At 54.7% G+C, this 26,344-nt stretch overlaps 1 protein-coding gene across 1 annotated transcript in view; it reads left to right on the plus strand.

Annotated features, from left to right (window-relative positions):
- The window catches only part of ADCY10 (adenylate cyclase 10), a 48,355-nt gene that overhangs the window by 14,365 nt on the left and 7,646 nt on the right, over nt 1–26,344 (plus strand). Inside the window, exons 12-27 of the mRNA XM_036272010.1 lie at nt 85–161; nt 1,537–1,726; nt 4,107–4,162; nt 5,587–5,740; nt 7,393–7,585; nt 8,061–8,147; nt 12,073–12,347; nt 13,202–13,338; nt 14,377–14,505; nt 16,286–16,568; nt 16,683–16,966; nt 19,725–19,794; nt 20,055–20,286; nt 22,135–22,242; nt 22,697–22,872; nt 24,505–24,661. Coding sequence (XP_036127903.1) covers nt 85–161; nt 1,537–1,726; nt 4,107–4,162; nt 5,587–5,740; nt 7,393–7,585; nt 8,061–8,147; nt 12,073–12,347; nt 13,202–13,338; nt 14,377–14,505; nt 16,286–16,568; nt 16,683–16,966; nt 19,725–19,794; nt 20,055–20,286; nt 22,135–22,242; nt 22,697–22,872; nt 24,505–24,661 — 2,608 coding nt within the window. The remainder of the gene's footprint in view (nt 1–84; nt 162–1,536; nt 1,727–4,106; nt 4,163–5,586; nt 5,741–7,392; nt 7,586–8,060; nt 8,148–12,072; nt 12,348–13,201; nt 13,339–14,376; nt 14,506–16,285; nt 16,569–16,682; nt 16,967–19,724; nt 19,795–20,054; nt 20,287–22,134; nt 22,243–22,696; nt 22,873–24,504; nt 24,662–26,344) is intronic.

The raw sequence follows: 26,344 nt of genomic DNA on the forward strand, positions 1-26,344 counted from the left end.
CCCGACCACCCAGGCAGCGCCACGTGCCCCCTCCCCACCGTCTCTGCTCACTCTCTCTCACGCCCCTCTTCTTGCCGGCGCCAGTACCGTTTCCATCGGCGTGGCCAGCGGGACTGTCTTCTGTGGGATCGTCGGACACTCTGTGAGGCACGAGTACACAGGTGTGCAGAGCTGGCCTAGCCCTGGGCTTTCCACCCTGGCCCCTGGGCTGTGTGGGAGGGAGGACACACAGAAGCCTTGTGGCTCTGCCCACTGGCAGCCGGGTGCCCGCACAGCGTACATCCTGGGCTGGGCGGAAGGCATCGGGAGCGGAGAGCGAGCAGGGAGGCTGTTGGCACACGGGGTGAGGGGCCTGAGTGATGTCCCGGTAACACTCACCAGCTGCTCTTCCTCGTCCCTGGAATCGGCGAGGGATGCCTTTTCAAAAGTCTGGGCTGATCAACAATCCTGGTCTCCAGAGAGAACAGGAAACAGGTGTTACTCAAGAGCTTGCTGCCTTTACTATTATTTCCCTCGTCGATCCTAACAGGATTTCTGATGTTCGGAAATAATACATCTAAAATACCGAACAAGTTATGTCGGACATGATGCGGTTTCTGAGATGTTCGTCAAAGTCCTACAGGGGGGAGAGTGGATGGGAGTGAGGCTGGAGCAGGGTTGGCCGTGGGTAACTGGCTTTGGGGACTGGGTGATGGGTACCTGAAGATCCAGGTCACTGTGTCTTATCACACGGTCAGATTTCCCCATGATAAACGGATTTTAAAGGGGATGTCTTGATCAGAAATGTTTAAGTGTATGTTCCAGTGTGACATGGAATACCTAATTAGTCGTACTAGCCGTCAAGGGCTTACTAGCAGCCAGGCACTGTTCCAAGTGATGCATGTGTGTTAACTCATTAATCTTCATAAACTACCCTCTGAGATAGGGACTGTTAGCCCCATTTTACAGGTTAGGAAACTGAGGCATGGAAGAGCTAAAGTAATTTGGTAACATGCTAGTTGGAGGTAGAGCTGGCGTTCCGAGTCCGTGCACCACAGTGCATTACCCCTTAAAACACCCCCTAAACCAGCCTCTCACACACCCCTTCCAGGCCCATCACTCGCCCTTAGGAATCACCAGATGACGGTGATTCGTTTCCAACGTGAAGGGCATTGAAACGTACGGCGGTGAATGTGTGCCGCCTCTGGAGGTCAGGGTCCCAGGCCCGAGCCGGTGCAGGACCAGCCGCACCTGCCCCGAGAGCCCCTGGGCCTGCGGTGGGCCCGGCACAGAAGCTCTCCACACGCAGGGCCCTTCTGTCTCTGGGCAGACTGTCCGCACGGCCTCCCCGCTGAGGGAGCGACGTTGCTCGTGGCTCATTGGGCTCACCGCCCCGTGTTTCCCCAGCCGCTGGCCGGCTGTGGTCGTGGCAAGTGCGTCCTTCAGGAGAGGCGAAGGGAGACAGGGGTTAAAGGCCACTCAGGGACAGGACTGCTCAGAGGGTCTTCAGTCCCTGGCCGGTTCTCCCCACCCTCTGCTTTTCTCTTCCTGTCGCAGTCATTGGTCAGAAAGTCAACATAGCCGCCAGAATGATGATGTGCTACCCGGGCATCGTGACCTGCGACTCCGTTACCTACAACAGCAGCAACCTGCCGGCCTACTTCTTCAAAGAGCTCCCAAAGAGAGCCATGAAGGGGGTCGCGGATTCCGGGCCCGTCTACCAGTGCCTGGGCCTCAACGAGAAAGTGTGAGTGCGGGCGGTGGCTCGGCAGCGTCTCCTAGTGACACGGGTGGGGAAGTGCGACCGTCACCTCTCAGATTCGAATCCCGTGTATGACATTGAGACCGGTTCCTTCCCCGGATGAACGCCCAGATTCCAAAATTCTCCATCCTTGTCCGTCCTGCTGACATAGTGGAAGACCCCATTCCACCCTCAGTTCTGAGAATCTTAGGGTGACTCTGCAGTGGTTGTGCAAACAGAACAGGGAGCCCCCACATGTGAGTATCTCTTTGGACCAAGGTGGACCAACCACTAGTGTTATTTATCGTACTGACTTTCCGCCAGCGTTGGTAGGACTTGTAGAGTATAAGACAGCGTCCCTCCTCGGGGCCCTAGTGAATGATATTCCCCCAGAGCCCAGCTTAGATACAAGGCATCCCTTTGGGGCTCAGGATCCTGCAATGTTTCCAGTCACTTTCGTGATGATGTTGAATTCCTGGCAATGACACACAAGGTCACCACCTGCCTTTCCAACCTCACCTCTGCCTGTGTCCCCTTTCTGGGGTGTCTAAGTAGATCGTCCTCCCCATCACTCACCCACTTGGAAAACCATAGTCAGCTTTTGAAATTCAGCTCAGGGCCCGTCCTCTCGGGGCTGGCTCTGGAGCTACCTGGCTGCAGCTCAGCCCGCCAGCTCTCTCCTCCTCGTGTAACCAGCTCTGCTTCGCCCTCCTCACACTTGCCACAGCCGCGCACCTCGCGAGCTCTCTGAGGACTGTGATCATTTCTAGTTCAGCCTGGTATCCCCGGTGCTCGGCGCGTAGCAGGTGCACACGTGACGAGTGAATGAAGGGCTCCCCTGAAAGGTGTTGTGCTTCATGTCTGCTGGCTGCAGTCTGGGTCTTAAAGGGCCAGATAACAGAATCAGAACTGCCGTAGGTTCGGAAAGTCTCTGTTGCTCACCGTCACATCCCCAGGCTCAGCACTGTTGTTGGCACGCACAGACCATCGATAAAATGCTGTTTCAATAAGTGAATGAGTAGTCATAATTCCTTGTGAGCCCTTATTAAATAATAATAGGTACTTTATCTCAAAAAAATATAAGGTAGTCTTAATATCAACCATAGCAGGTGGAAATGATCATTATCTCCATTTTATAAATGAAAAAGCTGAGACTCACAGATGTTCAGAGACAAGCCAAACGCCACCACGCCCTGCACGTCAGCACCCGCAAGAGCGCGGTGGCGTGCAGCGGGTCGACGGATCTTGGCTGGATTCGGCTGGTCTAGCCTCGCCTCCTTCACGTGCCAGGGTTCCGCAGGTTGCTGGCTGACCTAGGACGACCCCAGGTTGGATAACTGGGCAGTTCGATTGGCATAACTGGGACAGTTGGGCTCTGGGTGTCTCCTCCTCCCTCGGGCACACTGTCCTGGCCCTATCAGAAGAGGAAGAGAGAGCTAGCCCAAGGCACAAGCACGTTTCAAGTCTCAGTGTTGTGTTTGCTAGTATCCTGCTGGCCAAGGCATCCCCGTGGCCGAGCCCAGAGCAGGTGGGTACTGCAAGTCACCCGGCAGAGGGCACAGAGACCCAGGCCAACCTGCCACAGAGACCCAGACTGCCTGATCCCAAAGCCTGCCTTCTCTGGGGTTTTTCTATACCGTCTCTGCACATACGCGAGTGCAGAAACACACACACGTATGAGCAGCGCCTGGTTCCCGCCCCGAAGGCTGTGCGGGGGAAGACCCACCGGCACAGGCTAGCGGCCTGTCCCACGGGGGAGTTGCCACGTGCTATCCCAGGTGTAATGACTCGTGTGACAATGCAGGCCTGGGGAGGAGCCACCGGCCCGAGGAGGCTCCTTCGGAGATAGCAAGGGGCAGGTCTGCCACAGGCTCCCTGGCCTAGTCCCACCAGCACAGGGCCTCGGGCAAGGTAAGCGCTCTGTACCTCCGTTTCCTTGTTTGTAAAACGGACATAAGAATAGTGTCTTCTGCATCAGGTGTTGTCAGGAGTGAAGGAAAGGGTACAGGGAAAGAAACTGCCAGGCTCGTGGAAGGTGCTCAGCAAAGCTGAGCGGGGCCCTCTGAACACTTGGCGGACTCTTCCCAGGACAGGGGACAATAGGCCGCGTGCCAGTCGGTTGGGTCCTAGTTGGTCTCTGGCTTCCCTAGAAAGGGGTCGGTGCTACCAATGCAGACTCAGTAGGCGTTCAGGGAACAGTGCACCGGCGCTGGGAGAAGGTGGCCTCCAAATACCCCTTTCCCTGCCCCGTGGCATCTGCAGCCCTCGGGGCGGGGGGCGGGGGGCAGACTCTTGCTCGAGATGGGAAAGGAGGCTTCCGGGAACTGAGAGCCAGGCCTGGCTCTCCCCCCTGCTCTGACACTAACACCTCTTTTCTCCTCTCCAGCATGTTTGGCATGGCCTACCTCATCTGCAACAGGAGCGAGGCTTACCCTCTGTTGGGTAGGTAGTGGCCTTGCTGTTTAAACTTCTCTGTCGAACTATAACAAAACATACAGAACAGTGCACCGCTGATAAGTCTGCAACTTCATGCATTATCACCAATGAACCTATGATCACCATCCAGGCCAACAAATAGACAAAGAGAGGCTCTTGGGGCACCCCTCCAAGCTTGATCTCTCTCCCTCCCCCAAAGACTCTAATTCCCTCCCTCCCCACAAAGACTCTGACTCCCTCCACTTCTTAGGCCCATTTTAAAAACTCACATCAATGAAACGCTACCTCGTATAATTGTGCATGCCTTCTGTGAATCAACAGAGAACAAGACTGGGCCCCCCACAGGGGATCTAGCCAGAAAGGAAGATTAGGCCCCAAATGAGTGTCCAGCTCTTTTGATAGAATTTGCTCATGCCTTTGAAATTTCAGCCCTGCCTGTTCCTTCCTGTCCAGGTTTCAAAGAGCGTGGCCGACTTTCAGATTTTAATCTGGGTATCCCATTATATATATTTAAAAACTCACAAAATAACAGTGACGGGGTTGCAGCCCAAGCTGACTCCTATTGTCTTCCTTTCCTTTCTTAAGTGTTCCATATTTTCCACAGGGAGCATGTGTTCAATTTATAATCACACACACACAAAAGCTACGATTTATTATTACTAAAAATTTAGGTGATTCTTATGATAGGAGTCACTCTACAGGAGTTTTAAAAGTGCATTGAATTTCCTTATCACCGACACTGCTCCTAGTAGCCCCAAGATACGTATACTTTCTCATTTACAGAGAGGGCATTTCCTTCACAGAATTGAAAATAAAATGTTGGAAATAGAATATTCTATCCATAATTATTCAATATGGGAACACAGACTATAATAAATGTATTTGCACCCTGGCCGGTTTGACTCAGCGGTTGGAGCGCTGGCCTGCGGACAAGTGAGTCCCAGGTTCGGTTCCCACTGGGGACATGTACCAAAAAAATAAAAAATTTAAAAAATTTAAAATGTATTTGCTTGTGCAATAATCGATAAATGACGTCTGCTGTGTTATAGAACTAAAAAAAAAAAAGAAAGAAAAAGGGAAGGAAGACAAGAACTGGAGTCAGCCGTCCCTGGTTGACTCCCGGTTGTGTGACCCTGGCAAAGCTCGCTCTGCACTGAAATGAATGGCCGTTCTGATGCGCATTCTAAGCATCACAGATACAGTGCCCATTATCCTGGGGATCACAGGATGACAGAGTCACAGAGTCTGAAAAGCTCTAGGAAAAGAGGTTGAAACGTGTTGACGCGCACAGTGCCCCACGAGAGTCCGTGCACAGTGCCGTGGGAATTGCAAAGGTGCTCTTAGGCGGCGTATCACTGGGTGCGTTTGATGTCTCCGGACTGTCCCATGCTGACCGGATCTGCTCCCTTTTCACAACACGGGAACGGCAGGCCGTGAGAAGGAGCTGAAGTACTTCCAGTCCACCATGAAGGAATTCCTGACGTCCAACTGCAGCCGGATCCTCATGTACGAAGGATCGTCGGGGTACGGCAAGAGCCAGCTACTCATGGAAATTGAGTACCTGTCCCAAGGTGAAAACCACAGGTGAGTGTCTCGCAATGACCACGTATCTCTTGTCGACCCAAGGAATCCTGGTGTCCTTAGAAGTTTCGTCTGTTTTAATGATGGACACTACACAACACACAACCTATCCGTGATGGGGCGCCATGCACCCTCGTGCTAAATAAATAATTAATAATAAACATAGTGGAGCAAGGAAACGAGAAACCGGGCTGACCCCTGGACGGTGACCAAGATGCTGAGGTTCATGTCCCAGCTACACCTCACCTGAAGGCTCTCAGGGGAAAATGCTTATTAGCCTTATGTTATTTCTAGCTGTGTTTCTGCTCTTTTTAGATGTCAGGCCTAAGAGCATCCAGTTTTAAAATAGTTTAATAACCTTGTTACGGAGATAATTTGTAACAACCAGAAGACATTCATTCATCCATCCATCCATCCATCCATTCATTCCATCACTTAATTGAGTAACTACTATGTTCCAGGAACTGTTAAGTTTTGTATCTGTTTGCTAGAGCTGCTGTAACAAAGTCCCATGAGCTGGGCAGCTTAATCAACAGAAATGTATCCTCTCTGAGTACTGGCAGCAAGAATCTGAGAGCAAGGTGTTGGCAGGGTTGGTTCCTTCTGGTAGCCGTGAGGGACCCCTGTCCGCACCTCTCCCCTGGCTTCCGGGGCAATTATTGCTGTTCCTTGGCCTGTAGGAGCATCACCCCAATCTCTGCCTCTCTCTTCGCCCAATGCTCTCCCTGTGCGTTGTCCAAATTTCCCCTCTTATAGACTCACAGTCCGATTGGGTTAGGGCTTACCCTACGCCAGCTTGGCCGCTGTAATGACCCTAGTCCCAAATAAGGTCATGTTCTGAGGTACTGGGGGCTAAAACTACAACATATAAATGGGGGGGGCATGAGCCAACCCATAACATGCGTCAGCACCCCGAAGACAAGGACTGTCGGGCTCCTGTCCTGAAGGAGCTCTCACGGGAGAGAGCTGACAACAGACATGGAACGTGGCGGGGACAGTGACAGAGGCCGAGACGGTGGTGGAAGCTGACAGGGAAGGGTGTGTCACCTGACCTTGGGCCATCAGGGAAGGGTCAGGGGGCTGTCCCTGAACTGAGACGTGCAGGTGGACAGGAAATGATGGTGATGGCACTCCGGGCTGGGAGCTGGCGAAGCCACCGCACAGTAGTAGCTCTGGGTGCGCTGTTTGTTGGTTGCAGTGGGGGAGGGGGGCACTGCCCGGCAGAGTGTGGCAACAAACGACATCATGAGGCCTTGGAGAGTCTGGCATGTCACACAGAGAAGTCCAGACATACCCCTGTAGAGGACGGAGCCACTGAGAATCGAACTGGGAGGGAAGGTCTGCACCCCTCTGGGGGCTCCAGCCTCAGCACCAGGACACAGGCGGGGAGAGCGTGTCACTGGGAGCACAGGGGACAGAATGTGGGCGGCACCCTGGTGGATAGGACTGGAGAGGACAGACAGCGAGGGGGACCGGGGCCCAGGAGCTCGGTGGAAAGAGGCAGGATCCGCAGCAGGAGTAACGGCTCCGGGTCGCTCGGCGACTGTTGTGACCACTGAATGCGAAGAGTCAAAGCTCTCAGTCAACCTTAAATTTTTTTTTCAAAAAAATGTGTTTCCAAGCTCTCTTCTGATTCCTGACTTTCTCGTGCACAGGACTATTGCTATCGCCTTGACCAAGATCGGCTTCCATCAGAACTTTTACACCATCCAGATCCTCATGGCCAACGTCTTGGGTCTGGACACTTGCAAACACTACAAAGAACGGCAGGCCAACATCCAGAACAGAGTGACGACGATGCTGGACGAGAGGTTCTACTGCATCTTCAATGACATCTTCCACGTCCAGGTGACCGCCCCGGTGACTTCTGCACGGAACGGCGCTGGGGGCCGCAGCGCCTCCTCCCTGAGGCTCTGAGCCTTAGCGTCCCTCTGACCTGTGTTTCCCTTTCCTTTCCTGACCCGGAGAATCTGGGTGGTGGGAATACGGCCCCCAACGCCCCCGAGTGAGCATCCCCTTCCTGACACATGTTAGACGTGTCTGGAAGTAGCAGATGCCCCCACTGGTTCGTTTTGCTCTGTACTATACACTCCCGGCCGGCCCGCCTGCCCCACGGGTGACTGCCGGTGTAGACACAGTGCCCGGCCCTTCCTGCGCCTGCTCGGCTCAGTGACAGAGGGGACGAGAGCTGGGAAGGACGTATGATTGTCTAGCACACGAGCCCTTCGGGGCACAGAATAGTCCATGGTTTGCCCAGAGCCGCCCGGTTGCTGGCTCCCTTGCCGTCTCCCCGAGTTTGATGGCCTCACTCTCGTTTACCCAGTTCCCGATTTCACGAGAGGTGTCCAAGATGAGCAGCCGCAGAAAGCAAAAGCAGTTGGAGGCGCTGTTTATGAAGATCTTGGAGAAAGTAAGAACGTCTGTGGGGCAAGTCACGGGGGACGAAAGCGGGGTGTCTCGGCACAGGACAGGCGGCCTGAGCGGCAGGAAGCTTTGAAGTGTGGGGAAGCTTGCGCCCTGATGTGTTTCCTTCTCCTCCGCCCTTCCAGACCTGGAGCTGGGGGTCTAGCCCGAATGTAGCTAATTGACGGAGTTCCCTAGCCTTCCCCCCGGGAGCAGGCCTCCCCTTCGGACGGCCTCTGTCCTCTCTGCACAGACAGCAGCACGGCTCGGGGGCTGTGGGTGGAGGCTCTGCAGTCAGACAGCCCAGGCTGGGACCCGCAGGCCTCACCTGCTACCTGGGTCACCGTGAGCATGTGACACAGCCACCCTTTCCTTCTCTCACCTGGACGAGGGAAGCCATGGAGCCAGCGTGCAGGGGTGTGAGGTCTCAGTGATGCAGGAAACCGGTGTCAGCTCTCTGTCTGTCCATGGTCACCACGTTTATACCCCAGCCCTGGCCGGTTGGGCTCAGCGGTGAGAGCATCAGTGTGCGGACTGAAGGAAGGGTCATGGGTTCGATTCCCAGACAAGGGCACAGACCTGAGTTGCAGATTCGATCCCCATGCCCAGTCGGGGTCCTGCAGGAGGCAACCAATCGACGTGTCTCTCTCACATCGGTGCTTCCTCCTTCCCTTCCACTCTACCTAAAAACCAATGGAAAGCCCTGGCCGGTTTGGCTCAGCGGTTAGAGCGTCGGCCTGCGGTCCGGAGAGACCCGGGTTCAGTTTCCACTAGGGGCATGTACCTCGGTTGTAGTTTGTCCCCGGCCCTGGTTGGTCGTGCGGGTGGCAGCCACTCGATGTGTCCCTTCACATCGATGTTTCCCTCTCTCTCTCTCTTCCTCTCTCTCCCTCCCACTCTATCTGTGCAAAAAATGGAAAAATGTCCTCGGGTGAGGATAAAAAAAAAAAAAACAATGGAAAAATATCCTCAGCTGAGGATTAACACACAGGAAAATGTCTACGCCAGTCCCCACCTCTCTTACAAGCACCAGAACTGCATTTCCAAGAACTTTCTATTCCGCGAGGAGAAAGTAACTCCCCCTGACTTCAGTGTCTAACAGGGACCTGCTTTACTCTGCTCCCACACCTGCCCTCCTCCCTCCTCCCGGACCCTCGACGTCCCGACAGCGAAGTCATCCTGCAGCAGTCCGGCATCTCTGCTGCCCTCCTCGACGGTCGCCACCGCCACCCCTTACTCTGTTGCCAGGCCCCCCACTTCTCCCAGGGCGGCCTCGGGGCTCTCCTGTGCTTCCCTCTGCTGCAGTTCAGGCCCCCGCCACAGCTCTTCGCCCCGCCCCTGCGCCGCACACCACCGGGCTCCGCTGCGTCCCCCACACACCCCGAGTCCTGTGCAGATCACACCGGCCCGCCCCATACTGCCCGAGCGCTTCTACTGCAAAGGAGATTCTAGCCAACAGGTTGTTTTTCTAAACCTGGGGAAATGCTACCCGTCCTTCGACGTCACCTCGCTGGGGAGAACTCCCCAAATCATTGGGCATCACTAGCCCCTCTTCTTCCCGCTTCTGTAACACTTGGAACGTATTTCTGACTCTGTCTACCCCACTGTATCTGTGGGCTTCTGAGGACAGGGAGTCTCTCTCTCATTTGTGTATCACTGTTGAGCAGCACTGTGTCTGGAACGTAATACACGTGCATTGTGTCGGGTTTAACATACGAGGCCGTCCTCCTCTGTCCGGGCCAATAAGAAGGCAGTGTGGGGAGTTTCTGACTGCCAGGCTCCGGACCATTTGCATCACAAGTATCCTGGAAGCTTCTTAGAAAACCAGAGCTATGAGTCCCTGTGTCTAAAGAGTCAAAGGGGCTTGGATTGGGTTTAGGCATCTGTTTAGCTCTTTGCTTTTGTTCTAAAACTTCTCAGTTCGCTGGCCAGTTTGGCTCAGCAGTTAGAGCATCGGCCCGAGGACCAAAGAGTCACGGGTTCGATTCCAGTCAAGGGCACATACCTCGGTGGCAGTATAATCCCCGGCCCCAGGGTTGTGCGGGAGGCAGCCAGTTGATGTGTCTCTCTCACATCAATGTTTCTCTCTCTCTCCCCCTCTATCTGAAAATCAGTGGAAAAATATCCTCGGGTGAGGATTTAAAAAAAAAAACTCAGTTGGTCCCGATACACACTTTAGCTTGGAAACCATTACTGAAGCTGCAGCCACAATCTTTGCAGTGACCACCGTCTTTGCATCGCTTGCTCTGTGTGACTGTGGCAGGTTACCTAACCTGTCTGTGCCCCATTCTCTCAGCAAGGAGACTTAGCAGTGCCACCTGCTCTGAGCCTTCTAAGGATTCTGAGCTGGTTTATGTGATGAGCCCGCACAGTGCTGGGCACAGCGTGAGCGGTGTCTTTGTGGCATCTACTTACTTTATAGAGTCTGATTCACTGTCCTCATTTACAACTTTTTAAATGTTTTTACTGATTGTTTTGGAGAAAGAACGGAGAGGGAGAGAGAAACATCGATGAAACAGAAGCATCAACATCGATCAGATGCCTCGTGCACGCCCCCTACTGGGGATCAGGGTCGCAACCCGGGCATGTGCCCTGACTAGGAATCGAACTGGTGACCTCTCAGTGCACGGGACCATGCTCAACCACTGAGCCACAGCAGCCGGGCTGTCCTCATTTTATTTCTATTTGTTATTGTTTTTAAAAATAATTTTTCTTATTGATTTTAGAGAGATAGGGAGGGAGAGAGAGATAGAAACATTGATGAGAGAGAACATCGCTTGGCCGCCTCCTGCATGCCCCCATAGGGGGATTAGGCCCATAACCTGGGCATGTGCCCTGACCTGGAATCAAACTGGCGACCTTTTGGTTCATGGGTTGACATGCAACCACTGAGCCACACCGGCCGCGCCAGACTGTCCTCATTTGAAATATGAAGAAACTGGGGCCAGTGATAGACGATTGAATTCATGCGTTTCCTGTCCCTACTCTACTCGTCCCAGTTCACAGATAGTACTGTCAACACCGTCATTACAATGTCCTCGGGGTCAGTGGACAGCCGTTTCTGGTGATGGGGTGGGACGGTCATGTGTATGTGACAAGGCAGGTTAGAATGACAATGGTCGTCTCGGGGGATGTGAAGTGTTGCCGTGGCCTTTGCTGTGTTTGTTTATAAAAATACAGAGGAAAAGAACGAGCAACCCCACCTCTTCGCAGAGGGACCACAAGGGGCAGTGAGTGGGGAGGTGTGTCCCTGACACACCTGCGCAGAAATGAGGGTCTGCTAGGCAAGGTCTGCCTCTAAACTGTAAAGGCATCGGGGACCCAGCACCCACACAAGCCTGGCCCACCCAGATGCCCTACGGATGCGAGTGAGGGAATGAATAGTTCAGACCAGGTGGAGAAGGGCCAACTGCACAGGAGGGCCACGCGATCTACTTAAAGTGTAACAGGTGCGGAGTTCCGGCGGAAACAGCATCGACAGCCATTGGCGCGGGGCTGGCTCCGCCTCCTGAGCCCTGTGTCCCAGCACCCAGCCCATTGCATGCTGGGTATGTGCTGGACATGCATCGGTTGAATCAATGCCAAGCAGATGTCCCCAGGGGGCCTTCCCTTGCCAACAGGTTAAAAGGACATGTAGCAAACACCTGTTACTTTATGTAACGGGTGCTTTCCCTTGGTCACAGTCCCATCTCTCCTACAAATGTGCATTTTTACCTTTGCACAAAGATTGGTCCAAGTAAGAGTCTGTCGCAGCCAGCTCTATCCAAATTGCCACAAATTCCAAGTTAGTGGACTCTACATTAGCACAGGGGTATTGGGAAGAAAAGATTTACTTCGACCCCACACAGCCAATGGATACGTGTGCAGACCCACGCACAGATGAAAACCCAGAGTCGTGCAGCATTTTCTTTGTGTTTCTCTACTGTGTCCAGACAGTGAAACAGGAAAGGATCATTTTCATCATCGATGAAGGCCAGTTTGTAGATTCGGCCTCCTGGGCCTTCCTGGAGAAGCTGATCCGGACCGTCCCTGTCTTCCTCATCATGTCCCTGTCTCCGTTCGTGGAGACGCCCTGTGAAGCTGCCAATTCCATCATCAAGAACAGGAATACCACCTATGTCACCCTCGGCGCCGTGCAGCCCAGCGACATCCGCAACAAGGTCTGCCTGGACCTCAACGTCAAGGGCATCCCCAAGGAACTGGACTTGTGAGTACTTGCTTCTGTCCAGGGGGCTGGACACCTGCGCTCACTGCCCGGGTCCAGACCGCGTCAGATTCCTTAGGATGTGGCTCCAAGCGCCTGTGTCGATAATCTTGCGGGGCCACCTTCCCTCAGGCTGGGTGGGAGGGAGGCTGTCCCCCTTCTCCTTGTTGTGGTCCCTGCGGTGTCTGGTCAGACTGCGTGGCGACGTCAGGTTTGTCTCCCTTTCATCTTGCTGGGTGTGAGTTCGCTCTAATCATGTCTTAGGACAGTCACGAGCAAGAGACACGAAAGGCAAACCAATAAGCGTGCAGGGCCACTAGCTGCAACTAAGCCAGGTCCTGCTGGGCGGGCAGAGGCGTGGCCCGGTGCTGGGGTTGTCTGTCTGTACACACGGAAGGCTGGCTGTCCGGTCGGTGCCCCCCGAGATGCTCAGCCACCCCCTCCTGGGGCTTGACAGGGGTCCCCTGGACCCCACGGCCAACACCTCTCCTTTAGCTGCCGGTTTACAGCTCACCTGCTACCTGCCTCAGTTCTTTCTAATGAGGTTGTCTTGCTTCTGGAAGAAACGTTGAAAATATAAACCAGAAATTAATGAGAATGGCCCCTTACAAGGTGAAGAAGGGAAGTGAGGCGGGAGATGGACCTTGTGGTGTCGTTTGGACTTTGGAAAGATGGCAAATGTTTTATACGATTAGGACAACGAAAGGAAAACAAAAGCAATCCCTAACAGAGGAAAATAAACAGAAGGCGATGGAGAATGAGAAGAGATGATTTTCAAGTGGTTGGGAAGATGGAATGTTGTGCCTTCCCGAAAGGCGGCTCCTCCAGGTGAGCAGGTCACCTTGTGTCCCCTGCAGGTACCTGATGGAAGGAAGCTGTGGGATCCCATTTTACTGCGAAGAGTTGCTGAAAAATCTCGAACAGCACAGGGTACTTGTTTTCCAGTCAATGGAGTCCGAGGAAAAAGCCAATGTGACTTGGAATAACCTGTTCAGTAAGTCCCACCGGGCCAGACCCTTCTCTGTCCTTCTGCAGAGAGGACGGCAGGGCTGGGCTTTTGCACAGGCTGCCCCCCCTGAAGGTCGGAGGGTTTGGGGAGTCCAGGACTGGGACCTGATATCTCCGACTGTGAGAGAACAGAGCATTTTGGAGTACCAGAAATCAAAATGACTAGGCAAATTTACTCCTCAAACCTCACTATTTCTAGTATCTCCTCCTGATGCTAACCACATCATAGGTGAGTACCATCTCCTCAGGAATGTGTTGGCATCTGAGTGTGGGTATTTGTACATGCATAAAAGTGTAAGTTGTTACATTCTTTTTTTTTATCCTCACCTGAGGACATGTTTGCATTTATCTTCAGATAGAGCAGGAGGGAGAGAGGGAGGAAGAGAGAGAGAGAAACATCCATGTGAGAGAGACACATCGACTGGTTGCTACCTACACAACCCCACCAGGGGCCAGGGACGAACTGCAACCGAGGTGCATGCCCTGAGCGGGATCCAAACCCGGGTCTCTCTGGTCCGCAGGCCGACGCTCTAACCGCTGAGCCAGACCGGCCAGGGCTAAGTTGTGCTCTGTAAGATACATCCTGATCATCTTTCATCAGTTTTGTGTAAAACTGCATGTACTTCCAGCACAGTGGTTCTCAACCTGTGGGTCGCAATGCCTTGGGGGTCAAACAACCCTTTCACAGGGGTCGCCTAAGACCATCGGAAAACACCTATTTCCAAAGGTCTTAGGAACCGAGACACCGCTCCTCTGTCGTGCAACATGAAGAACTGTATTCAAGGGTGGCGGCATTAGGAAGGTTGAGAACCACTGTGCCAGTAGGTTTGGGGGGTGGGTAGAGGGTGGACAAAACATCCTTTGAGTAAATTTAGATGTTCCTATATGGGTTTTCCTTACGACACAGTGTTCCAAACTGCCTGGGGAGCCCACACCACGCGAGACCCATTTCGAAGTTCACTGCAAAGTCCGGACGACGCCGGACGATGACCGTCGGCTTTTCTTCCCTTTGCTCTCCCCACAGAGTCTGTGGCTAAGCCAACAGAGGACTTGAAATCATTCACTCTCGACAGCGAAGAGGGAAACGACGAAGTCTGCAAACTTGCCAGCGGTGTGAGACTGAAAAACCTGTCACCGCCGGCCACGCTGAAAGGTAAAGACACCTCGGGCCGGTAGCAGATGTAATACTTTCCAGGACCTAGACCTCTCCCCGCTGCTTTCTCATCTAAAGTGAGAAGAGAAGGTGGGAACCCCTGGGCTGCTTGTGGGTGTTGCCCTGGGCAGGGGAGGCTCCAGGTAGGCTGGGCTGGGCTGCTTCCAATCAGGAGCCTCTTAGCCCCTGTGTACACTCCGGAGTCAGATTTGAGCAGGTTTCTTCAACTGCATAGAAGAAGGAGGTGCACGACATTATCTTGTTTTAAGAGAGAGTGGAAGGGAGCTAGGGAAGGGGAGAGAGAAACACCGATGTGAAAGAGACACATCCATGGATTGCCCCCTGCTCGAACCCCGACTGGGGCCGGGGGTCGAACCTGCAAACCCCAGGTGCGTGCCCTTGACCAGGAATCAAACCCGAGACCCTTAGGTGTGTGGGCTGCGGCTCTAACCACTGAGTCCACCAGCCAGGGCATATGTTTTCAATGACACGGAAACCAGGTAATGAGAGGAACTGTAACCCTGAGGCTGTCTCTGCGGTCTGCTCTGATGAGAGACGACAGACGGGAATCTGTATCAGATGTCACATTGTCCCTTTAAAGAGAAGCCACTCCCGAGCAGATCACATTCTTGCAGACCACTCGGTTCCAATCCATGCCCTCTATGAAGAGCTTCAAATGTGTCCAAGGACAACCTGGGGTGGGGGTGGGGGGCGGTGCCTCAAGGTCCTCCGTCTCCAAAAGCGCATGGAGCTCATTGGAGTGTTTTCACCCACGCGCGACGTCCGCCAGCGAGGGAAGGTGGCCTGGCTTGGCCGCTGCAGGGTTCTGTGGGCACACTGAGAAGTTCTAATGGTGCCCCTGGTGAGAGGCTGGGGTTGGCGCCGGGAGCTCTCTGACATGTGTCGTGAGCAGAGAGGTGGTAACGGGCTGTCACAACGAGTCAAGGGTTCGATTCCGGTCAAGGGCATGTACCTCGGTGGCAGTTTTGTCCCCAGCCCTGGTCGGGGTTGTGTGGGAGGCAACCAATCAATGTGTCTGTCACACATCGATGTTTCTCTCTCTCTCTCTGTTGACGATAAATGGAAACATATCCTCGGGTGAGGATTAGAAAAGAAGACTCGGGTTGAGTGCGAGCGGTTCTGATTTGGAGTTGACGTGCGACAAGGGTGGGCCGCGGGCGGCAGAAGGAACAGGGCCGGACGTCCTTGTGCTACACGGACTCTAGAGCGGGGCCTGAATCTTCTTTACAGCCCCCTTCCTCCGGGAGCCCCCCAGCAACAGGGCTTTCCCTCTGCCTTCCCCAGAGACGCCTTTGTTCTTGTGACAGTCACTCACCACCTCTCTGCTCACGACACATGTCCGAGAGCTCCGGGCACCGACCCCAACCTCTCCGCTAAGCTCAGCGCGTAGCCCCCGTGGCCTCCTGGGCACCTTGACCTGCGTGTCATTGCCTCACCCTCCTCGGGGACACCATTAGAACTTCTCAGCGTGCCCACAGAACACCGTAGAGGCCACGCGAGGCCACCTTCCTGCGCTGAGCCGAGCCGGCCAGGCCTCCGACCTCGCCCCGTCTGGCCTTCGTGCCGCGCATCTGTAAATCCATCACCCACATTTCTTGTGCTCACAGCGCCGGCCCGGGCTGGGGAGCAGGCTCTAAGCAAACACTTCTGTTGGCCTCCCTTGGGTTTCCGTCACCAAGAGCAAGGCTGTGGCCCACCCTGGAACGTGTTTGACGGAGGCTGGTGATCGGTTCCCTCCTGTACGGCTTTCCCCCCGCAGAGATCTCCCTGGTGCAGCTGGACAGCATGAGCCTCTCCCACCAGATGCTGGTGAGGTGCGCGGCCATCACCGGCCTGACCTTCACGACAGAGCTGCTGTTCGAGATCCTCCCGTGTTGGAACATGAAGATGATGATCAAGGCTCTGGCGACGCTGGTGCAATCCAACATCTTCGACTGCTTCCGGAACGGCAAGGAGCTGCGGGTGGCCCTCAAGCAGAACTCGTCCTCGTTTGAGGTGAATTATCGCTCCCTGTCTCTGAAGCCCATGGAAGGACACGGTGAGTGGAGCCTGGAAGGGTCCCCCGTTTCCTCTTGGTGGGAGGCACATCCGAACCCCAGTGCTGCTCTGCGTCTGCCCCCGCCTGGCTGAACGGCCGCTGTCCCTCCAGCCTGCAGGGAGGACGAGAAGCTTCGCGAGCTGGAGAGCGAGGTCATCGAGTGCCACATCATCCGGTTCTGCAGGCCGATGATGCAGAAAACCGCCTATGAGCTGTGGCTGAAGGACCAGAAGGTGACCATGCACCTGAAGTGTGCCCGCTTCCTAGAGGAAAATGCCCACCGGTGTGACCAGTGCTACGGCAGGGAGTTCATCCCCTACCACCACTTCACCATGGACATTCGGCTCAACTCCCTGGACATGGACTCCATCCGGAGGATGGCCAAATCCCAGGGATTTAAGAGTAAGCTTTCTTCTTTCTCGATGAGTCCTAACCATTCCCGGGGAATGTGGGGTTTCCATGTCCCCCCAGGGCCCAAGCGCCCTGAGTCAGGAGGCCGCAGAGGGGCGGGCAGAGCTGGGCCCGTGTGGTGGAGCCTGGCAGAACCTGTCTCACTGCCACACAGACTGTCGCGGAGGATTTGGGGATAAAGACTCTGGCAAAATGGGGTGTGGCCAGAGTTCAAATGGAAGTGTCCGAGGGGATCAAACCTCCCCAGCTTCCTTCACACCAGGGATGGAGTCCTGGGGGTGGGGGAGTCTGACCCGCTGACCTGGTGAAGCGAGAGCAAGAACCAGGCCCACGAGGGTAGAAACAATGTTGCTATTTTGTCCCTGGAGTTGGGAACAAGGTTCCAGCGAAGGTGAGGGGGAGAGAACTGTGGGGGCCAGTGAACAGGGCTCAGGGCAGGGACTCGTGGCCATTCCTGAAGCAAAAGCAAAAATGTTGCAAACTGAGAACACTGACCAGCCACATGATCTGGGGAAACACAGTGGGGAATTCAGGGGTGTAAGACCCAAAGGGCCCGGGGACTCAGCTCCCGCAGGCAGGAGGGACGTCAGACCCCTTCCAGCCCGCCTGTGGGTAGCCCTAGCGCCGGCCTCGGTGGTCGTGGCCGAGTGGACCTGGAAAAGCGGAGGCACGGGTAGCCAGTCCTCTACCATACGGACACTGACAATCGGGAAGAAGTACGTAGTGGGTACAGAATAAACCCTGTTCTCATCCGTCCTCTCTTTGACATGCATTCTCATTTCATCCCCGCATCAGCCCTGGGGGGGAGGGCTAGGTTCATTTCATTCATGAGGAAACCGAGGTTCCGGCAGACTCGATTCTTTCCCAGGTCAGTTCACTCCCAAGCTCACGCCCTGCCCCTCACACTGAGCTTCCTAGTGCGCAGGGTGGGCCCCGGAGGGATCCCGGCCGGGGGACAGAAGAGGTCTCAGGGACAGCGCCAGGGGTGAAGGTGTGAACCGCAGCATGAGGAAGGCGATGCCCTTTGGATCCTCTGTCGGTTCTTGATGGAGGAGGCTTTGCACTGTGGTCCCAGCCTGTGGTTGCCACTGCACCAAAGCTGGCCACGCTCCTGCTTTAAACAGAGAAAGAAGACCGAGAGCCTTCCGGTGGACCCAGAGAGCCTGTAGGTGAGGGTTTCAAGTCCCCCTTGGGCACAAAGATAATGACCCTTTGGCTGCCGTCTCATCCCACTGGGGCAAGGGAGATGTCAGGGGATGTACATGTGGCTGAATCTAGGGTTTATCTCTAGTGTGTATCACATTTCCCCTCATGCACTATAGTTTTGAAGAATTAGAAATATATATATTTTCTGACGATTTCTTTATTTTAGTGATTTTTAGAGAGGGGATGGGAGCAGGAGAGAGAAACAACCACGTGAGAGAGAAACCATCACTTGCTCCGCACACCTCCGACTGGGGAGGGAGCGCGAAAGCGGGAATCAAACCGGTGACCTCTCGGTGCTTGGGATGATGCCCAGTAACTGAGCCACGCGGCCGGGGCGGAAATCATTATTACAGAAGTAATATATGTGTAACACGGTGTTGACACCGAGATTTGTACCAAGCACTAACGTACAATGGGTGCAGCAAAGCCAAGTCAGGTCCATAGATGGATACACGGGATGCACAAAGGAAACAGCTGGGGATCAGTGGTAATCCCGGAACGTCCGTGAAGATCCAAGACGCAGATGTGAGGGAGAGTGTGCAGAGGGCCAGGACTTGTGAAGAGATGTCCTTGCTGAGAACCATGATGCTCCCTGTGCCCTCAGACTGGTTGTTTCCTTCACCACCTCAACCCTCGTAAGGTGTCTTCCTTGGAATGGGTTCGAGGACACAGAAGACGGGGCCTACCTCCCCCTAGAGGGCTAGAGTGGCCTGTGGCCACACTGGGATCACACTGCCCTCCCGGAGTTTGGTAAAGGGTGTGTGAGGAGTTTTCAGGGATCTGTAGGTAAGGGTAGGTTTCAGGGCTTAGAAATACACAATGGCAAGCCATTGACGTATGGATGGACTTGAAGTCAAGGGCAGACGAAATACCGAGGAAAAAAGCTGGGTGGAGAAAGGCATCCAGCACCCCACGGAAGCTTATATTTGGAAGCTTGGCAGACACCTAGGAACCAAGGAGGGAGGGAACAAAGGGACGAATGTCCCAAGTGCCAGTTAGGGGAGTGGTCAGTTGTGTTGAAAAGGCTACAAAGATGTAACCTTCGGATTGAGCAACATGGTAACCTTGACAAGAGCGGTTTTGTGGGTGGATCGAGACATCATTCAATGTATTCAGTTTCCATTTGCTAGAGATACATTGGATGGCAGTCTGGGCCAGGGGCGGGGCCAGGGAGGTGGGCAAATGAATCCTTTAGCAGTCTGAGAAGGGCCATGATTTTAGAGAAGAGAGAGGGGGAGGGAGAGAGAGAGAAAGAAACATTGATGTAAGAGAGAAACATCAATGCGAGAGGGAAACATTGATCAGTTGTCTCCCGTACGCCCTGCCTGGGTATCAAATCCCTAACCTAGGTATGTGCCCTGATCGGGAATCAAACCTGAAACCTTCTGGTGCACAGGATGACGCCCAACCAACTGAGCCACCTGGCCAGGGCTGATCGAAAGCCTTAAACGCAAGAATCCCTGCCCTTTGTAACTAAACACCAGGCATCCGTGCCGGGCAGATGAGTTCACTGACCTGCACAATGCGTGTGTTTATTTTCTAGCCGAAGAAGAGATCAACTTTTCCAGAATAGAGATTACAAGGAAGCATGAGATATTTTCGGAAGATCTCAGGTACAGGCGTATATAAGTGTTCAGAGGGTTCCGCGCAGATAGGTTGCCTTTTAGTTGCCAACATGGCCAGCGTTGGGGTCTGGCCAGGCCTCCGGCCTCCGGAGAAACGCGGGGGCGTGAGCGGGGGTGAGGCTGGGCCCGCGGCCCGCATGTTAGGTTTTCGTGTCTTGCTCTTCTCTTAGTCTTTAAAGATGTGTTCCCATCGAAGGCTACGCCGCCTCTGCACGTCATCACCCCTGTTTGTTTCTGCCTTTGGACAGTCCCGAGGAAATCCGCGAAAAGATCTTGAGTTTCTTTGACATCATCGTGACAAAGATGAGCCCGTCGCAGGAAGACATCGTCCCGTTGGAAACCTGTCAGTGTGAGGAGGTCCTGGAGCTGGTCCTCATGCCGCTGGCCTACCACTTCCTGGCTCTGGGCGAAAACAGCAAAGCCCTGTACTACTTCCTGGAGACGGCGTCCGCCTACCTCAAGCTGGAGGACAACTACATGGTAGGCGGCCGTCCCCCGCTGCCCCCGCGAGCCCGCTCCCCCCAGCACCCCTGCCGCTGACAACCGGGACCAGTGGCGAGTGGCACTGGGGTCATTTAACATCCGGCCACCTGTAGAAACCGGCCGTGAATTGTCTGCCTGTGTTCGGGGGTGGGGACTCTGGCACTCCCCAAATGACACGCAGGACGCTGGTGTCATGCTTCGGTCGCCCCGGCCTGGCTCAGCGATGCCGCAGCAGCTCGTGCCCTCTGCCTTCCGAACCCCAGTTTGCTCTCGGGACCTCCCGCGAGGCTCGCCCACTTCGGTCTTCGCGTAACTTGTGCCCAGTGCTCACACCTGCCGCTGCACCACCACGGCCCTGGCGGGCGTTTCTCCAGGAGGGTGAAGGCGGTTCCAGGGTGATCCGACCCGAGGACTGGGGACTCGGCCCGGGGAGAATCCAGCGTTCGGGGAGCTGGGATCACCGAGCTGAACACGGCTGAGTCGGTTTCTCGCCAGCAGATAGGTCGGGGCCTTGAGACGCTCAGATGCGTGTCAGTCGGCCCGAGGGTCAGGCTAGGGCTGGGGCCAGTTGTGTGTCTCCAGCGCATTTGACCTTGGGCCACGCCATGGAGCAGCTGGCTGGACTCGCCGTCCTTGAGCTCACTGGAGGAAACGCCCTTCTGGGCCTGGCTCTGCCTGACCCCAGCCAGCTTCCCGGGGAGCTTCACCCCCAAGGGGCCAGGCCTGCAGTCCCTGCCCACCCTGGTGGCCTGCCCGCCCCCGATCTTACCGCCGCTGTCACCGCAGCCCAACCAACCCTCACACCTTAGATTTACGTAACGTGTCAAATTAAACCATTCAAAAGGTCAGTAAGTCCCAGTGCTCTCAACGTTTACGTTAAGAATGAAAGTCTCGCCCTGGCCGGTTTGGCTCAGCGGTTGGAGCGTCGGCCTGCGGTACAGAGAGACCCGGGTTCGGTTCCCGTTAAGGGCATGTACCTCGGTTGCAGTTTGTCCCCGGCCCTGGTTGGTCGTGTGGGTGGCAGCCACTCGATGTGTCCCTTCACGTCGATGTTTCTCTCTCTCTCCCTCCCGCTCTATCTGAACAAAAGTCTCCTGGGTGCCTGTCACACACACATGTGAGGAGGGGGTATGGCCAGTGAGTCCCGGGAAGGGGACGTCTGGAGAGCCCTGCAGGGAGGGACATACTCAGGAAGACAATGATTGGACGCTGAGCCCAGAGCAAGGTTCCAGAATGTGCCATTGGCAGCCCTCTCCCATCAGAGAAAATCTGGCAGGACCAGGGCTGGCCGAAAACTCTTGTCCCCCTCCTGCCTCCCACTCATGCCCCTTGGGCTGCGTGAGGCTGGGGAGCGTGGCTTCACCTCGTCACTTCTCCTGCCTCGGTGGCCGCACATGCCGGGAAGCTGAAGATGAAGTGAGGAGAGTTGCTCAGGGCCTCACCTTCCTCTCCCCTTCCCCAAGATGGCCCTGGGGAGGGACACGGGCTGATTCACACCTCATCCCAGCGCAGAGCGGCTTCTCGGAGGCGTGGGAGGTATCGGGGCCATGAAATAAGGAGGTGGGGGTGGAATTCCTCAGAGGAGGCATTTGCCTGCAGACATTTCAGGGAAGGTGACTGAAGTGACCACGGGGAGAGGTCTAGATTCATCCTCTAGAATGAGGGACCCAGGAGACTGAGACGGACAGGAAGGTGGCCTGTGCCTTCCGCGGGGCATTTCTCGTCCTGTTCCTGTCTAGAGTTTGGAGGCCCTTTCTCAGCAGGGGCCAGTGGAAGTGGAGGTGGGACCTGGCCTGGCTCCTGGTTCTCCCCTTCAGTGGCGTCTGGGCCCCCCAATCTTTGCAGGCATACACATATTTGAATGAGGGAGAGAGGCTGCTGAAAACCCTTAAGAAGAAAAAGTCTTGGAGTCATACTTTTGAGCTTGCCACCTTCTGTAGCCTCAAAGGCCAGGTAAGAAACGATTAACGTGATTATTCTGTGATTTGCCGCGAGGCTGCACAGAGTAGACGCCATCCCTGTACTTTGTGCATCCTCCTCCCCGCCCCCACCTCAGATCCTTTCCCAAGACCCCAGAACCCCAAGCACCGGGGCTCAAATCTCACTGTCATTTGCCAGCGGCAAGATCTTCCTTGTCTTGACATCCTTATGAAATGTTGCTCTAACGGACCCCCCAAAATGGACATGAGTGGGTAAACATTTTCTCTGAGGTAGATAATTCACACTAAAGATGCCAAAGCCTAGTCATTCCACCATCCTTCCACGTACACATGCACTGACCACTCTGCATGGGGGAGGGGGGTTCCTGGGTCATAATGACCGTCTTCTGATTCGAATCCCTCGGGGGGCTGTTGTGGGAACAGACCAGCCAAGCCCCGAATCCCTGCTTGTCCCCCTTTCCCCGTAGGTGTGTTTCAACATGGGCCAGATGATGCTCGCCAAGAAAATGCTGAGGAAGGCCCTGAGGCTCCTCAACCGAATTTTCCCTTACAACTTTGTATCCATGATTTTCTATACCCATGTCGAGAAGAACAGACATCTTTACTACACGGGTCTGCAGGCCCAAGAGTGCTCACCCCCAGGGTAAGGGAAGGAGCCGGGAACTGGGCTTCTCGCCTCACTCCCCAGGGGACGAGACCCACACACATGCCAGCGGTCAGACCCACAGCAGTTGGGGAGGCCGGAGGTCTGAGCTCAGGGTGCAGCATGCTCCCTGAGGGCCTCCTGGGGTCTCAGACTTCTCACTGTGTCTCCATGGGGGAGGGAGAGGGGACTCTGTGGATGTCTGGTAAGAACCCTAATCTCACCCCTGAAGGGCTCCACCCTTATGTCCCATCACTTCCCAAAAAGGGTTTGGATTCCACATATGAATTTGGGGAGATGCATACAGACCACGGCAGAATGTAGTTGTTAAAACCGGTCAGTTCCTCGGCTGAGCTGAGACCCCCCCCAGCCCAGAGCGACGTGCGGTGGAGGAAAGGACACGCCAGGCTGGAGGCGGACAGGTGTGGCCCTGGCACCCCCGCGTCCTGGCTGTGTGACTTTGAGTTCATTACTTCACCTGTCTGAGCCTTACCTTCTGCTCGTGTAAAATGGGGTTAATTACAGTCAAACCTCGGTTCTCGAACATCTTTCATCTCGAACAATTTGGTCCTTGAACAATTCGGTTCTTGACCAAGTTATTCATGGGGGAGGATGTCTTGGTTGTGGAACAAAACTTCAGGGCTCACCCCGACAACCCGTCCATGCCGGTACCTATACAATCAGTCTCATGTCTCTCAGGTGACAGACCAAGGAGAGAGCATGTATATGAGTCAGTCGACTGCTAAAATCCACATTGGTAACATCTCAGGAAAGAGTGCTGTGAATGTTTTTGTGAGCACTTTTTTTTTTTATCCTCACCCAAAGACATTTTTTCATTTTTTTGTTCAGATAGAGTGGGAGGGAGAGAGGAATACAGAGAGAGAGAAACATCAACGTGAAAGGGACACATCGAGTGGCTGCCACCCGCACGACCAACCAGGGCCGGGGACAAACCGCAACCGAGGTACGTGCCCTTAGTGGGAACCGAACCCGGGTCTCTCTGGACCGCAGGCCGACACTCTAACCGCTGAGCCAAACCGGCCAGGGCAGTTCTTTTGTTTTTTTATGTGTTTTGTTTGTTTGCTGCTTATTATTATTAAATACAAAGAGAAGGTTGCCATGGGTCCTAAGAAGGTCAGTGGCAGCAGTGAAGTGAAAAGCAAAGTCGTGAGCACAACGATAGTGCTCAGACCCGTTCTGTATACAGCAAGGGTAACACAGGGGGTCATGGGGGGGCCTGGAGCAGATGGATTCAATTTACATCATTTCTAAGGAGAAAAAAACGCTTCGGTTTCCGAACACCTGCTCTTGAACAGCCTTCCCGGACGAATTCCCGGCACCGCGGCGTTCCGCCCTCCCTCCAGGCTGCCCCGGGTCAGGTGTGTCGCATGAGGACATGGCACCTTCTCAGTGGCTTCCTGCACTCACCAATGACCGGGCAGCTGACGTACATAACTTATCTCAACCCTCGCTCAGCCGCTGTTCGGCGCCCTGGTTTGCAGCGGAGGGACCGTGCTTCGTGAGAACTGGGGTGCGGGCCTGCGAGGTAGCGGGGCCTGCGTGCCCTGCAGCCAGCACGGGGTGCCCACACCTCCACTCTGACCCGGGCCCCGTGGGCACTCTGTCCCACAGGAACAAGCGGCTGGCGGAGCTGTACCAGCAGGCCATCTGCCTGTCCTTCCTGTGGAAGATCTACAGGCTCAACTACTTCTTCCACTACAAGTACTACGCCCATCTGGCAGCCCTCATGGGGCTGACCACCGCCCTGGAGATGCAAGACGACTTCCAGGTAGGCCGCTTCTGCGCCTGCGCCGCTGCGCCTGCGTCGGGGGGAGGGCGAGCCGGCTGGGGGCAGAGGTCGGGGCGCAGAAGTCGGGGCCCCAGGGCGAATGCAAGCCTGCTGCGGGACTGTCCGAGGCCCGCGGTTCCCAGAGGCTCTGGTCCCGGGTCCCTTACATGCCGGATCCTTGCTGAGGACCTCAAACAGCCTTTATTTCTATGGGTTGTTGATCTATTGGGATTATGATATAAGAAACAAAAATAGATATTCAAAAGTATTTTTTAAAAAGTAATACATCCAACCCGCCTGGTGTGGCTCAGTGGTTGAGCGTGGTGCCATGGACTGAGAGGTCCTGGTTCAATCCCCGGTCAGGGCACATGCCCAGGTTGTGGGCTCGATCCCCAGTGGGGGGCGTGCAGGAGGCGGCCCATCGATGTTCTCTCTTATATCGATATTTCTCTCTCTCTCTTAACAGTCAATAAAAACATATAAAAAAAGTAATAAATCCATTGCATATTAACATAATTAACATTTTCATTGGGGGGGGAAGATATTTCTCTAAGCAAAAAAAAAGTGGCCTGTGTTACATCTTTGCAAACATCCGAATGCCTGACTTCACACAAGAGAGGCTGTCCCTCCACTCTGCCTTCGCCCCCTCGCCTCACCCTCCCCTGGAAAACGTCTCTCTGTACCCGTGAGCGGTGGAGGGTGACTAAGGAAGATGTCCAAGGAGAATTCTTCTTCAAAAGCTAAAATCCTGACCCATGAGTCAAAGACTTGACCGACTTGTCGTTCACCGAGAGAACTAGTAAAAAGGTACCAGTGGTTCCCAGGGGAATTCTGTTTATGAAAGGATGCAAAACTCTTCTGGCCAAAGGGCGATGGTCACTTGTATTTCACCAAACACTTACCCTTCTGCGAGGAAGAATCATTTACATCATTGCTACAGCACACGGCATTGTGACCCGGCCCGGAGACAATGCGAGGCAGACGGCAACGATGGAGCCAGACAGACCCCCGCCACGCCTTCTGGCTGCTGCTGTTTCGGCCCATCTTGATCTTCCACGATTTTTCCCGACACCAATAACGCCTTGACGTGACGAAACTGGCTTTGACCTCCGTGTGTTCTCCCTGAAAGGGTCCCCAGGACCACACGCAGGGAGAGCCACTCATGGAGGGTAGAAGTCTTTGGTCAGAGGAGGGCTCCAGGAGACAAGACCAAGACAGGATGAAGCTACATCCAGCTCATGGAATCAAAGCGATCTGGTCCCTTGATAAAGGGACATCAAGTCTGGGCTTCTCCTGGGACCATCGTTCTCTCTGAGTCATCGATTATGGATAAATGGTTGAGGAGCAAGGTACGCGTGGCAGGCTACGGTTCCCACCACCAGTTCCTCTCAGAAGACCAGGGTGTGTAAGAGTTTATAAGGCCCGTCCGACTGGGCCTCTGCTGGCATCCTGTAACCCTCTCCTAGCCCCCTGGGTCACGGACGGGCCGCCTTTGATTCCTCAAACATCTAAGTTCACTCCCATGTAATGGTCCCTCCACTGGGTGTTTGCTCTGCTTGGATGCTTATCCCTTGACCTTGACTGGACTCTCTGCTCCTCATCTTGAAGGTCACCTCCTGAAGCCCGAAACCCTAGTATGTGCCTTGACCGGGAATCAAACCAGCGACCTCTTGGTACATGGGA

This window comes from Molossus molossus, unplaced genomic scaffold (genome assembly GCF_014108415.1).
Source record: "Molossus molossus isolate mMolMol1 unplaced genomic scaffold, mMolMol1.p scaffold_m16_p_20, whole genome shotgun sequence".
Lineage (NCBI taxonomy): Eukaryota > Metazoa > Chordata > Mammalia > Chiroptera > Molossidae > Molossus > Molossus molossus.